The 13609-nt window shown below is 47.9% G+C and overlaps 1 protein-coding gene across 1 annotated transcript; it reads right to left on the bottom strand.

Moving 5' to 3' along the window:
* Positions 1-1076: 1076 nt before the first annotated feature.
* LOC103531997 (microsomal triglyceride transfer protein) lies at positions 1077-11958 on the bottom strand. The gene is made up of 18 exons (XM_030453718.1): positions 11628-11958; positions 10705-10886; positions 10391-10534; positions 9837-9944; positions 9125-9241; positions 8228-8367; positions 7806-7959; positions 7070-7227; positions 6321-6486; positions 5760-5867; positions 5430-5642; positions 5113-5327; positions 4448-4545; positions 3278-3399; positions 2613-2840; positions 2191-2315; positions 1724-1894; positions 1077-1441 (listed from the first exon to the last, which is right to left on the bottom strand). Exons 1-18 carry the CDS (start codon positions 11692-11694, stop codon positions 1297-1299), a joined length of 2661 nt encoding a protein of 886 aa, XP_030309578.1. The 5' UTR covers positions 11695-11958; the 3' UTR covers positions 1077-1296.
* Positions 11959-13609: the final 1651 nt, after the last annotated feature.

The raw sequence follows: 13609 nt of genomic DNA, 5'->3' as shown, positions 1-13609 counted from the left end.
TTGAATAATGTCCATGCTGAAGGATGGTTACCTGAAGTAAGAGCTTTGTAATATTTACCCAAGCTGTCTGTGATAAATTCTCAAATGCAGAAAGGACCACGTCACTCAAGCACCATATCTCTTGCTCTCCATAGCAACCAGCATCTGCTTGTGCCTGGTAAGATGGACTGAACCACAAACTATTTAATGAAAAAAACCAAAATGAAGAGGAGGGAAAACTTTCCAAACACCTCGGCAGCTTGTGTCCGTGGATAGAAATCACCTGGCTGCCCAGCTGAGCTTTGCTGGCTTCAGATCCAGCTCTGTCACTCCTATCAGAGTAGTTGTTTCTCTCCTTCCAGAGACATTTGCTACATGCAGGGAGTCCTGATAATCTTCAGTCACCTTTCTAGTCCCCTCTTTGCAAACACTAAAATGCTGGTGCTCTTGTGATTCTTTATGACCTTGGATGTTTCTTGCAGCCCTGACTGTCTTGGAGAGGAAAATAAGCAGAAAAATTCAAGACCAGGAAGAAGTTGCTGAGGATAAGCACCATGAGAACGGTAATAGGAAGATTTAATGCCTTGGAGACACCAATGTCTCTTTCCTTTTTCTTTACCCAGTCCCTGCTCAGCTTCCTTCACCTCTTTCCAGTCTTCCCCAGCAACCACCGGGTTTCAAGTTTCTTTTCCCATGTTTTTCAGTTCCATCTTCAATGCAATTCTCCCTATTTTGAAATAGGGATTCAGACTGGTGGTCCATGGTCTTTGGGAGGATGTCTTGCCATTTACTCCACTCTTCACTTCTCTGTTCTAACTTGGCCTTCAGTTATCCAGTTTTTGGGAAAGCTCTCTGTGTTCCATTCCTCTTCTTTGTTCCTTTTTTTGTGTGGTTTTGTTTTGTTTTGTTTTTTGTTAGTTTGCTCTGAGTGTGAATCTGACCCCACAGAAATCCAAACTGTTCACCTCCCTGGCTTCAGCTTTGCCAGCTCATATGGCATCACCCATGTTCCTGGCAGCAGAGTGGGAATTCCCCCCAGGCACAAGAAGATGGCATCAAGTTGTGAGGGACCTGAGTTGTCTTTGTATGCAAATCAATGCAGACATCTTTGATTTAATGCGGAAAGAACAGACAATAATTTGCAACAAGTTATGCATCATTTTATCTTCCTTCCCCGAGGATTATTCTGGCATGAATGTCTCTCTGGTTGCATTAAAAAAGAATAAATTTTCTCTTCAAAAGATGGTTGTGAAGGAGTTGGGAATGGCCCTTGGCAGCTCCCAAGGGGCAGGCAGTTGTCCAGTCTCCCTGGTTTCCCTATTTTCCCACTGTCAGCAGGAGGCTGCAGACTCTGGAGTTGGCTTGGTGCAAGACAAACTCCCTGGCAGGCATGTTGCCTTTCCTGCCTCTGCGAGCAGTGCTGCTCTGGCTCCCAGCAGACTTGGAAACTGTGAAGATTTCTCTGTAGGGCAAGGAAACAACAAGCTGGTCAAGGAGGCTGTGGTGGACCACATCCTCCTCCCAGAACATCATATTCACCGTCAAGGCTTCTCCTGGTGGTCTAAGCATGACGCTTTCATGCCCATCACCATGAACTTGTGGTGTCCTTCACCCCCTCTTTACTGGTTTTGATCCACCATGATCAATAAGTGTATAACCACTAACTCCCTCCTTTCCCCAAGAAGTTCTCCTTTATCTCAAGCCTGTCATGTTGTTTTAACAGTATCTGGCTGTCCAGATTTACCTGTATGGAATCTGCTCTTCTTTCAGCTGCAGGCACATGAGCACTGGACTGCCAGAAAATCTCAGCATGGTGTCAAAATGGACTGAGGTCTCCATCTCCATCTGACTTCTGACGGTGGCTTGGAGGAAAGGAGCATCTAGTTCTGCCTGGAAGTCAATGGTGAGGCTTCCCCTGTGAGACAGAAGCACTTGGATCTGGTCTCCAAGCAATGGCCTTGTGCTGACAACATGCCCTGGCACCAAACAACCCCATAAGCATCTTAATTTTAGGTCTGGTGGTGGAAAAGGAATATATAACTAATGCCAACCAAACCCCTACTCAATGTGTCCATCAGGAGGGTCTGGACCCAGTGGGAGAAGAGCAGGGGCTGTGGAAAGCCAGCCTAAGATGGAGCTTATCTCATACTGAGTGCTGAGCCCCCCAGGTACACCACATCCTCAGAGCCAAGCAGTTTCCTACCCACTGACCTTGCATTGATGCTGGTTTTCAAGTCCTGCTCCCAAATGTTCACATCCATATTGGCTGAAATGTCAAGCCCCAGCCCACCTTGGAGTTTGATGACCACTTGGAGGCCAGACTGTAGAGGGATGACCTGGGAGATGAAGAAAGCAGAACTTGCTGTGACCAGACACTGCTACTGGCCAAGTGGCTGATCCTGGCAGTAACTTGTGGCTGCTGGGACTGTCTATCCCAACCCCACTGCTGGGCTTGTGTGGAAGGAATTTGAGTCACCTGTGTCCCATGGCAAAGCCAACATTCCATTTTTTTACCAACCCTAAGAGTCCTCTGGAAATGCCACCTCACTCTTAGACTGTGAATAACACACTTAAAATGCACTGGGATCCATTTGGACTTGGCATGGCAGCATGCCAGTCCCCCCATCCCATACCTGGTGATGGTCCATCAGCAGGAGGTTCCCTTTGACCATGCTTGTGGGTTCTCCACTACTTAACAGAACCTTGGCCATTAAGTCTGTATATCCCTGGAAGAAGATGATGGGCCTCAACTGAACATCAAAGAAGATGGCAGACATCCCCGCCATGAGCTCTGGCTCCTCTTCACCTTCCAAGACATTTTCTCCCAGCATTGACTCCATCCCTTGGGCTTCAAGAGTGACCTAAAACACAATGTGAAGACACATAAGCTGCAGGGACCAAAGCTGTGGAGTTTATTTCATGCCTTGCAAATCTATTTAAGTTTCTATGCTTGTTCAACCCTTGGACAGGCTCCCTTTGGAGCAGGAGGATAGTGGTGGAGAGGGCTAGATGGGGCATCCAAATTATTCCTGATGACTGTATGGCAGTGGGGACACAACCCAAGGGTTTTTTTGGGTGGGGGCAGGAGGTTCTTTCTGCAGAGCAAGTCTGTCTGGCTTCACATCAGTGATGGAGGGGGATGAATTAAGAGCTGTGTCTGCTTATTTGTGTTGGATATGGGGCACACCAGGTGGGGAGGTGAGGTCACACACAGCAAGGAGGCTATGAGGGGACATGTTGGGTTGTTACTGCCACCCCTTCCATCTACATTCCCCCAGCTGCTCTCCTGGCAACCCACCTGAGCTGTGTGAAGCCATCGGCCATGGCTGAGCAGGGAGAAGTCAGAGACACTCTTCCTCAGGAAGCCCCCCTCCAAAAACAGCAAGTCCAGCCCAAAAGTGGAGGTCAGGTCCTGGGTGACTGAAAGGCAAAGAGATGCCTGTCAGCATGCCCTGGCATGTCTCTTTTTCTCAAGGAGTCACTTGAGTGGTGGTGAACCATGAATGACTCAAGAGCAGCAGGGGATGAAGGCTGACAGGAAAAATCAGCTCCCGTGTTTTGTGCAAGGTTGAGATCCCAGCAAGCCTCTGCCTGGTGCCACCAAGTAGGTGCTCGGCAGGACAGGGAGGTTTCTTAAAAGAGCTTGTCCAGCCTGGTTTCAAGAAGGAGGCCACTGAACACAGCCCAAAGCAGGATCCTGAGAGCTCCTTGGTAACTTGTGGCTCCTTAGTAGTTTTTATACCCCAACCAGGACATTCAAGGTCAGGTTGGACAGGAGTCTGAGCAATGTGATCTGGTTGAAGATGTCCCTGCTCACTGCAGGAGGGTTGGACTAGGTGGCCTTTAAAGATCCCTTCCAACCCAAACACCTCCTGTAGTGCTGTCCCACCTATGGTCAAGGTGGCTGACCTGCACAGATCTCAGGTGTTAGCCATTAAATATCTGATAAAGATAAATGCTTCAGAGGCCAGACTTTGAAGAGGGACAGAAACCAGAGCCAAGGGGTGAAGATTTAAGGTGATATTTAGCAAGCCTTTGTTGTCACAGTCTCTCTGAAGTTTGAGGAGTTTTATCAAAGGATAAGGATTCTCCTCTTTGAAGAGCTTATTAAGAATCCCTAAGGAACAGAGCTTGACATCTGGACTTATTGGGCAAAAGCACAGAAACTTCCAGTTACAATCTACCACTGGTTTCATCTCCAACTGAAGGTCCTCTTTCAAATTAGAGGATGGGGAAGAAGTGTGTAGCCCAGCCCTTCTGCTGTAGGGGTGTTGGAGAAAGGTGCATATATATCTCAGGTGATGGCAACCAGCCACAGCTGGTGCTGGGAGACATGCTCAGAAACCTCACACCCAGATTTTGTTGCATTTCTCTAAGTCTGAGGTCCCTTCTGAAAGCCACTTTTGCCTTCCAGCACCTCCTTAGCCATTCACGGGGAGCATGGGATCAGTGTCCTCCCTTGTGTCACCTGTCAGAGGTCCTGAGAAAGAGGAGGAGATGCCAGCTTTTGAGAAGAAGTTGTAATTATTTATCCGTGGGTCTCTCAAGATGTCTTTCATTATTTTCCTGGAAGCAAGAGGGAAAGGGTATGTCAGCACTGGGAGGGAAAATGCCAGTGGTCACTACAGAAATCTGTGCAAAGGATGAAATACAAATTTCCAAACTATTTCTCTCAGTTGCCCCAAGAAATGTGAGCAACAAAAGGAATCAAGCAGATGTGGGTTACCCTGAATTTTTCCTCTGGTTTATTAGGATAAACCAGTCTGATGTTGTTGTGCAGCTTTTGTTTAGCTATGAAAAAAATTCCTCTTGTGCCAATAGGAAGATTAACTCAGTTACATGTTGTGTGCTGCCCTGCAAACCAGAGATTTGGCTCCAAGGTCTCTGCCAAAGCCAGGAGCCTGGGTCATGTTCCAGCAGGGCAGGATGAGGAGGGACACTGGGATTTCTCTGGTTGGGCATCATCTACATTACCAGCCTTGCTGTTTTCTTCCTCCTGCAGCTGGGACTTCCAATGCTGGCTCTAAGAAGTGGTTTCAGCACCCTTTAAAGGCCACAGTTGGATCAAAAGCCACAGCTGGAGTGGGGAGGAGGAGAGAAAAAGCAATATGTGACTTTCCCCTCCAGCCATACCTTGCCGGATGGTGGTCGACACGCAGACTGGTCTGGATCTTTAGCAGCAGAAATGTTGCCATTTCCATCTCCAGCTCATTGGAGGCCAGCAGGATGTTGATGATGTCCATGGGCAAAGGATCATTATCAAGGAGGATTTCCACAGCAGCCAGGCGACACGTTTTCTCGTAACTCTTCCTATTCTGGTGGAAAATCCTCCTCATAGCTTGTTTCACCTGATGCAGGAGGGAAATTAAAATGGTGGCTCCAATTGCAGCCTTATAGCTTGGCTTTGGATGGGAAGGGAAGAACCAAACCTTGGCAGCTTCATTTCCTACCTTGCTGGAGATGTGCTGAGTGGAGAATCGTTTCAGGGCAGAGATGGCTGCAGTAGCAATGGTGGGGGGACCCTCTTCAGCATGGTCCAGGAGGGTGGGGATGGTTTCAGGGAGCACTGCATTCCCCAGGGCCAGCAGGTAAATGACTACCTCAGACTCCTCCTTGGCACTCCTTAGCCCTCCAAGGATGGTTTCCACTCCATGCACCACCTCCTGCTCAGGTTTGTAGAAGAGAAGAAGAATGAGGAGAGGGAGGGGAAATATTTTGGGCACCCACAAAGGAGATGGGGTTCCAAAAAATCCAAGCATGAGGGTTTGAAGAGGACCCACCTGCAACTCGCACAACTTCTGCTGGCACAGCTTGCCCACCAGAGAGCCCACAGCAACTATCCCTGTTTCCCAGATCTCTGGGGCCAGCTGCTTTCCATCCAGCTTGTCCTGGGCACCAGGAAAGGAGCAACAGGGAAAAAAAAAAAAAAAAAAAAGGGGGGGGGGGGGGGGGGGAAGAGAAATGCAAATAGGTTTTATTTATTATCTCAAAAAGGTAAGGAAAAACTAGTTTTTACCTGCTTTGAAGGAGGCAATGTATGGTTTAATTGGATAAAGTGCTATTTTTTCACAGTGGCTTTTAATTAAACACTTGTTAGCTGTAATGCACTGACATAAAGCACTTTTTGCTGAGTACTTTTGCTCTGAGGAGCATCTACTCCCATTGCCAGTGTCCCATTACAAGCACATATAATAATCCCGTAAGATGGAAAATATATTTCTGCAGAAACATATTTTCCTTTTTTTCAGGAAAACATACTTGCTGTTCCCTCCTGGCTGAAACAGGGGAAAGATCTATAGTGGACTCAGGGCTTTCAAGGAGGAAGAAGAATGTCTACTTACTAACACCAGGCGGAGAAGTTCTCCTGAAGGCCTGGGAGAGAAAGCTGCTGCATAGAGAAATTTTTCCAGCAGGAATTTGGGCTCTTTGCTGAAATCCAGGAAGTCTGAGAGAGCTGCCAAGGATCCCACTGACTGTGCAGCCACCGCTGCTTCCACAACAAAGGGACTGGAGAGGAGAAAGGCTGTCAGTGCCATGACTTTTTAGAGCTGGAGAAGAAACAAGGCTGCCCTATGCAGCAGCTCTTCATCCCCTTTTCTGTTTTCCTTTTTTACATCTTGCTTTAACTCTCAGATAGCTTCAAATTAAATAGTACCTAGAAGGTTGGGTTGAGCTCTGAACTCATCCCTTCAATGTGTTCCACTGCAGAGAGGAACATGGCCCCAGTGCTTACACTGACAAGGGATGGATGCTACAGCCACGGGTGGATGGTCTGTAAATAACAGCCCTCCAATGATATTTGACAGAAGGCCTTGCTGGATGGTTTGTTGTGTTCTGAAGGCCAGAGGTAGGGAAAAAAAAAAAAAGCAAAAAAAAAGCAGCCATGAAGTGTTTGTACAGAATGGGCATTAAGAAAAAGCAGAGTAGATTTGCACTAGTTGAGAAGAATGCCTGGAACAGGGATGGTGTATGGACCAGCACCACAGAACCCTAGTTGCCCAGGCCAGGAATGACCCTATATGTCCCTATATGCCAGGGCTCTGCATGCATAGCAAGCCAGTTTTGGTAAGATAGCTTCAGGGGTTCTCACATTATCTCCTCGGGTGCTTTCCTCAGCAGCTGCAGAACATGACTCTTCTTTGCTCTGCGCAGCATCTGGATAAACCTCTGGAACTGCCACGTGGTTGCTGCCTTTGAGACATCTGCTTTGATTCTTGGGCTGTTAAAAGCCTTCAGGTAGGCTCTCAGCTGCAAAGATGGGGTTTGTTAGATGGGAATTAGCCTCTTTTACCCCAATTATCATGGGATAATGTTTATATTTGGGAAATATTTCAGAGTGGGAGTGATCCATAGGGCTCATGTGATTGACTGCAGGCATCTACTGCAGCCTCCCACCCCCCTAGGGACTTGTGCCTGGAAGTTGTTGCAATTCCAGATTTCCCAGGTGAAAAGCTGGAGGAATTCAAGGAGGAAGAAATAACTCCTCATTTCTCCTTGCCAGCCTGACCTGCAGTGGAAATAACTTCCTGATCTCAGGCCTGTGGTGATCTTAACCCAACTGCGTGTGCCTGCTGAGCACCAGGTCACTTCCTTCCCATCATGGAAACACAGTTGTGTTTGGAAAGGAGAGGAATGGAGGCAGAGGGGTCCTCCTACCATGGGTATTTAGGAGTGGCAACAGGTTAGGTTGCTGCTCTACAGCTCCTCCAGGGCCACGTCCTGCCTCAACAGCTGCACCCCCTTGGATTAGCCTTGAATCCTGCAGCCTTCTCCTGCCCACCCAGGTACCCAGATGGTGAGTTTTGGGGGTAAATAACATCGCTGACCGATGGGCAGTGGGTGCAGACTCTCCTGAAGGGCAGGCTGGCCATGCTCAGGGGATGGTGTTGTCCCTTCATGCCAGCCAGAGCATCCTCCAGGCTTTGTCCAGTCACCTCTGTCAGGCTGGGCATCAGAGGAGACACTAGCTGGAGCTGCTGCCTGTGGAGCAAGAAGAAGTCATCAGGTAGCACTTAGTTGTCTACACTCTCCCTGGCCTAAAGGTTGGCTGAAATCAGGAAAGTTTGCAGAAGCAGGGGGAAGCTGTCACAAGGTGTCTGGTATTCTCCCCACGCCATGCCTGGCAGCTAGACCCTGTCTTCCTCACTGCTGCACCAGGCTGTGCCAGCAGGAGAACAGCCAACACTTAAGCTCCATGAGATCCATGCTCAACCCACGCTGGGCTGCCTGAGCTGGGGACATCACTCACCTGGAACTGATTTTGACTCCAGTGGTGGCCTTTAGGGCTAGAGCCAGCATGTGGCTTTCCTCTGCTAGCACTGACTGGAGGAGGTTGTCTTGCACTATGTACTGGCTTCTGCTGGTGGGCTGCCACTCGACTCCAAAAATCTTGAAAAAGGAAAGAAAGGAGAAAAAACCACAACTTTTTGCCTCATCTTCTCTCTCCAGATTTTCATCCTCTGTATTAGCAGCAACAGCACTTCCCAGTCCACAAAGTCATCCACTTCTCCATCCACTTCTCTTGCAAAAGGCAGGCAAGGAGAGCCCAGCTGCTGGAGCAGGTAGCAGCACGGGCAGGCTCTCCGCAGTGGCTGCTGTGGGGACACCACGCGGACTGTGTCTCTCATGGCCAGGTTGTGTCACCCAGGCTCAGCTTTCCACAGCTGGAAAGAGCCACCAGAGGGAGCAGAGGATGCTGAACCTTGTGTGAGGTGAGGGTTTTTCACAGCAAATGGCATTAGCAGTAACAATAATGTGACTTTTTTTAATAGAAAGGTTTTTAACCATGCAAATACAGAAGAGGTCCAGAGAGCTGCCTCAACCTGATGAGACTGAGAGCCAGAAAACATTTCTGTATCTACACCTTCTCCAGAAGGATTTGCTGACAGGTCACAAGTGATGACAAGGCTGGGGATGGGTTGAGCCAGGACATATTTTCTTATCCTTCCCACCTGGAAACCATATGCTCCCTCCCAAGCACCAGCATCCCTCTTTGGGTGTGGGTCTAAGTCCCACCCCAGGCTGGTGCAGAAGGATGGAGCCAGTTGGGAGCAGGACTCAAAGCCCTCCTGCTGGAAGATTGTGGGGAGAGCCCTGATATACTTGACATAAGTTGAGCCCACCACAGGGAGGGCAAAGGACTTGCCTTGTTTACAGAGGTGAATCCGGGCTCTGGCTTTGTGCAGCTGAGGAGATCTTTTGTCTTTATGATGGACTGGTTGGACACAGTGTACGTGACCTGGCAGCTCCCAGAGACATCCTCCTGAAACACAAGTGGGGTTCAGGGTAAGTGTGACTGGCTTTGATCAAGCCCAAATAAAATGATCTGTGTAGAGAGCAGCCACAAAGGACAAATTAATCAGTAGAAAAATAATCAAAAAGCTGGAAAGTGGGTTGCTTTTGAGGGCATGATAAGCTCCAAGTCCACCTGAGCAGGAAATTTGTTTTGCAAAGTCAGGCTAACACCATCAGCATCGTCTTTGTGTCTGCATATTTGGTTTTGGGGTTATTTACAGGCCACTCCAGCATCAGCTGAACTTAGAGGGGAGGTATCTCCCTCCCATTTGCTGTCTGGATGGGAAAACAAATCTCACTTGGCAGAAAGAGTTTTTTCTCTATTTTTCCAACTGTCCAGGGAAAGATGGTGACTTTGTAAGAGTGCCTATCTCTGAAAATAATCTACAAGGTATTTTATTTTAAACCTTCTGTAATTGCAATAGTCATCTTCACTCACAGCTCAAGGTCAGCTAGATTAGCAAAGCCCATGAGGTTTCTCCTGTATTTTGGCTGTGCTTTGGGGCTGCTGCAGCACAGTTCCTTCTTTTTGGGCAGGATTTGTCCCTGTCTCTGGCACCTACCTCCACAGTGGTGCCAGCGTGGAGCTGGAGCTGGAGCAGACTGAGGATGCCTCTCTTCATATTTGAGATCAGAATGCTTTCTGCTTCGTTCCCATAGAAGGCTTTGACCTGCGAAAGCAAGAGGTGGTGTCACTGCAGGGATGCTGCTGGGGTCCCTGCTTGAGAGGTGTCTCCCCTGCAATCTAAGTAATGCCCTATAGACATCCAAGTATTTTTTCACAAGGAGGACCCTACACCTCAACAGCTTTGTGGCTGCATACCCACAAAAATTTCCCTTCTTTTTCTCTGCCTGTGGTTTTGCCAGACCTTAGAGAAGAAGGTCAGATAGGGGCTTGTGTCCCATAGTTACGACCTTTCAACACAAGAGCCTGAAGCTCCTTTGGAGGATGGGGCTGCATCTGGACATTGCATTTTCCACCCTGTCCCATTCCTTGTGATCTGTTATGAAAGCAGAGGTGGGGCAGGAGTTACATGGGCTTTGTAGCTGGGAAAATTTGCGATACAAGCAGGAATGCTCTTTGTAGGGAAGGAGCAAGCCCAGATGTCCAGCTGACCTTTCCATTGTTCCAGGAGATGAACACTGGCTGCTGGAGCTCTGCCTGTGCCTCCTGGCTCAGCACAATCTCTGCAGGGGGACCTCCAGCCCCATCCTGCCTCTTCTGCTCTTCTGGCTTCTGTTGGGCTTTCAGGTCAGAGATCTATGACATACAAGAAAACAGTGACCAAAGACATCAGCTCTAAGCCCATTATACATTTGACATGCAGGAGATGGTCTTTTGGTCACAGAATTAACTTTTCCGGTGGCTTGGACTACAAAGGGGAGGAGGTGAGGAGTCCCCACCTGCCATGACTTTACCAACTCGGGTACCTGCATCTGGAGCAATTCTTCCCCAGTTTGATCCTTCCAGAGCTGGTGAAGCTGGACCAAGGCCTCAGCCTGCAGCCAGGCTCCCTGCAGGGATGGCAGGGACATATGGTCCAGCTGGATGTCCAAGGAATAGTGGTACTGATACAGGGTTCCTGGCTGGAAAGAAAGTCGCTGCAAGTCCCCTGAGGAAAGATGCACATGTTGAAGGTCTGTGGTTACACATCTCAGTCCTGCTGTCCCCTTTGTGATAGGGCAAAATCAAGCTGATGGGGCAGCTTTAGCTTAAAACTCTTTGGTTTAATCTTATATATATATATATATATATATATATCTTATATATATATATATATATATATATATATATATAAGATTAAACCAAAGAGTTTTAAGCTAAAGCTGCCCCATATATATATATATATATATATATCTAGAATTATTTATTAGAATTATATATCTATATTTATATACTTATTTGGATTCTCTTCTCTTGTTCATATAAAAATATGACTGTAGGGGGGAGGGTCACTTTTGCCATGACATAACCACTCTAATCTCTTTTTTTTAAGCCATTTGAAGCTGTTCTGTCAATCTGACACATTTGCTGGGCTTCTGAAATGTTTTATAGTTTTGCTACTTCTTGTTACAGCAACAAATGAAAGGAATCAACTGAAATCCAGCTCCCTCCCCAGGGCTTTCCTCCATGAGGCAGATTGAAAAGTTTATATTTCTGCACTGCATGCAGTTTAACAAGCTTCAGCTCTCTGATTTTCCTCACAACCAGACCAAATTTCCCTGCCTTGGGAGATGCTCTGACTGGGATGCCCCAGGAGGCTCTTTGTGTGCTGGGATGAGCATCCCACCTCTCAGGACCTCTGGGCACCACTGTTGTGTCCCCAGCCCCGATGCAGCCCGAAGCCTCTTACCTTTTGTCGTGTTTAGGAAGGAAAAGCAAAGCAGGCAAATGTATCCTGAAACTGCCTGGAGATTCATGGTGGGCTCTGGGAGCTGGGTGGGAGCTGGGGAAGGAAGGGGGTGGGAGAGGGGCTCCACAACAAAAGTGGGCAAGATTTGCAGCGTCAGGCGATGGGGCCCAATCTGCTCCCTCTACCCCGCCTTACGCACCGGAGGAAAAGCAAATAATTAAACTTCTGCACCAACCCCCAGCAGCCAGGGAGGGTTTGAAAATCAGCTGAGGATTTGCCAAAGAGCAGCGGGTGAGGGGTGAAAAGCTGCAGAAAAAACGGAGCTGGGGTTGGGGGGTGGGGGAAGAAATTGCCATTTTACCTTGCTATAGGGGAGGGCGATGCTCTGAAAGCTTCTCTGTCCCTTGGGGAGCCATCTCTTCCCACCAGAAGGGAAAGGGTAAGAAATAGTTGTTTTTACAAGAAAAGAGTCTGAAGGGAGAAGGGGGAAACATGGTTTTTCCATCCTTTTAGTTTAGAGACTGGGATCTGCAGCCCAGAGGCTCAAGTTACTTAAAGGGCTAGGCTGGAGGGGGATGGGGAGAGCCCATTGATGGGCCAGGACTGTGAAGGGGATGGCCCCCCAAAATCAGCGTGGGAAAGAGTTTAGGGCCTGGCTGTGCCCACGCAGACCACCCACTGTGCATTTTTTTTTCCCCATGCATGAACTTTCTGATTGCTGAGTTAAATTGTTTCCTAAAGGCAAAGGACCAAAATCCCTACAATGTGATGATGTAGCTTAGGGTCCTGTGAAGTCTGTTTGGAGGTGGGGGTGGGAGAATGTCTCACCCTTCTTGTACAGAGGTCTAAGAGACAGTAAGGTCATTATGGAAGAGATCTGCATTTTGTAGTGGGACCAAAGCCCAGTGGATTTGATGTTACCTTATTTTCATGGGCACATCCCAGCTCTGCATCTGGCCTGGGATTTCAGGCCACTACTTGGAAAGCAAGGCAGATCCACCACCTGGGAGCTACCTGGGGGAAGTCTAGATACAGGTTTCCTATACTTGGTCCTTTGATGATCTTTATGGAAAAACACCCCCTATTTTGTTGGAAGCTTTTTCTTTATTATTGTCTTTCTTGCTGGTTGGTGGTTAAATCACCATCCCTGGGTGTGTTTAAAAGACATACAGATGTGGTGCTTAGGAACATGGCTTAAACACTGGACTTGGTACAGTTAGGTTAACAGGTGGTAGAGTTAGGTTATGGTTGGACCATATGTGATTAAATTCAATAATTTCCTTCTCAATGATGATCATTAAGTGCTATCCTTGAGTTGGCTGCTCAAGATGTACCCCACAAGGTGTGACACCATTAGCTGGGAGAGTCTGCCTGTATCAGCTTCTCCTCTTGGGATGCATGGACACGGGGGACTTCTGCTCTGCCACTGTGCACTGAGTGAGCAGAGCACACTGGGGATGGGATGGAAGTCCAGATGAACACAGAAAACTTTAGCCACGGTGGGGAAAAATTAAGTATTTCCAAGAGCAAAGTGGCTGTTGAGGGCCTAAGTCCCCAAAACAAAGTTCCAGACTGCTTGCAGCCTGGAGAGGAAAGGCAAACTGAAATAGCTTGTGAAAAGCCCTTAAAACTGAAACTGAATTTTGGCAGGTTTGGTTGCTGAGTCCTTCCAGGACTATGGTGTCTTGCTGTCATTTCTTGATCTCCTGTTATAATCCTATCTTCATGGCAAAATAGCAATGGGCAGGGAAAGTCACCAGGTATGGGATTTATCTCTGGTTTCCTAAATCACATCTCTACACTACACCAACCATCCCAGGCCCTTCTAAAGGCAGTGAAAAGAGAGAGGTGTCTTTGGAGGATGCTATGTGCCCCTTGGGCACTGCCTTACAGTGACACTAATCTCCCTCTGATGGTATTTATTTAACTCCATCAATTATGTAGAGAATTTAATACCTCTCTCAGACTTTGATGTGTAACTC

Source organism: Calypte anna, chromosome 6 (assembly GCF_003957555.1).
Source record: "Calypte anna isolate BGI_N300 chromosome 6, bCalAnn1_v1.p, whole genome shotgun sequence".
In the NCBI taxonomy this organism is placed as follows: Eukaryota; Metazoa; Chordata; class Aves; order Apodiformes; family Trochilidae; genus Calypte; species Calypte anna.
Note: the sequence above shows the minus strand (reverse complement) of the source record. Positions and strands in the feature narration are given on the sequence as shown.

Excerpts from the sequence above, each read along its gene's own strand:
- LOC103531997 (XM_030453718.1), bottom strand. The coding sequence starts at position 11,694 with ATGAATCTCCAGGCAGTTTCAGGATACATTTGCCTGCTTTGCTTTTCC. Across the intron at positions 10,535-10,704 it reads AAGAATTGCTCCAGATGCAG|ATCTCTGACCTGAAAGCCCA; the intron begins GTACCCGAGTTG and ends TGTATGTCATAG. Across the intron at positions 5,868-6,320 it reads AACTTCTCCGCCTGGTGTTA|GACAAGCTGGATGGAAAGCA; the intron begins GTAAGTAGACAT and ends CCTGGTGCCCAG.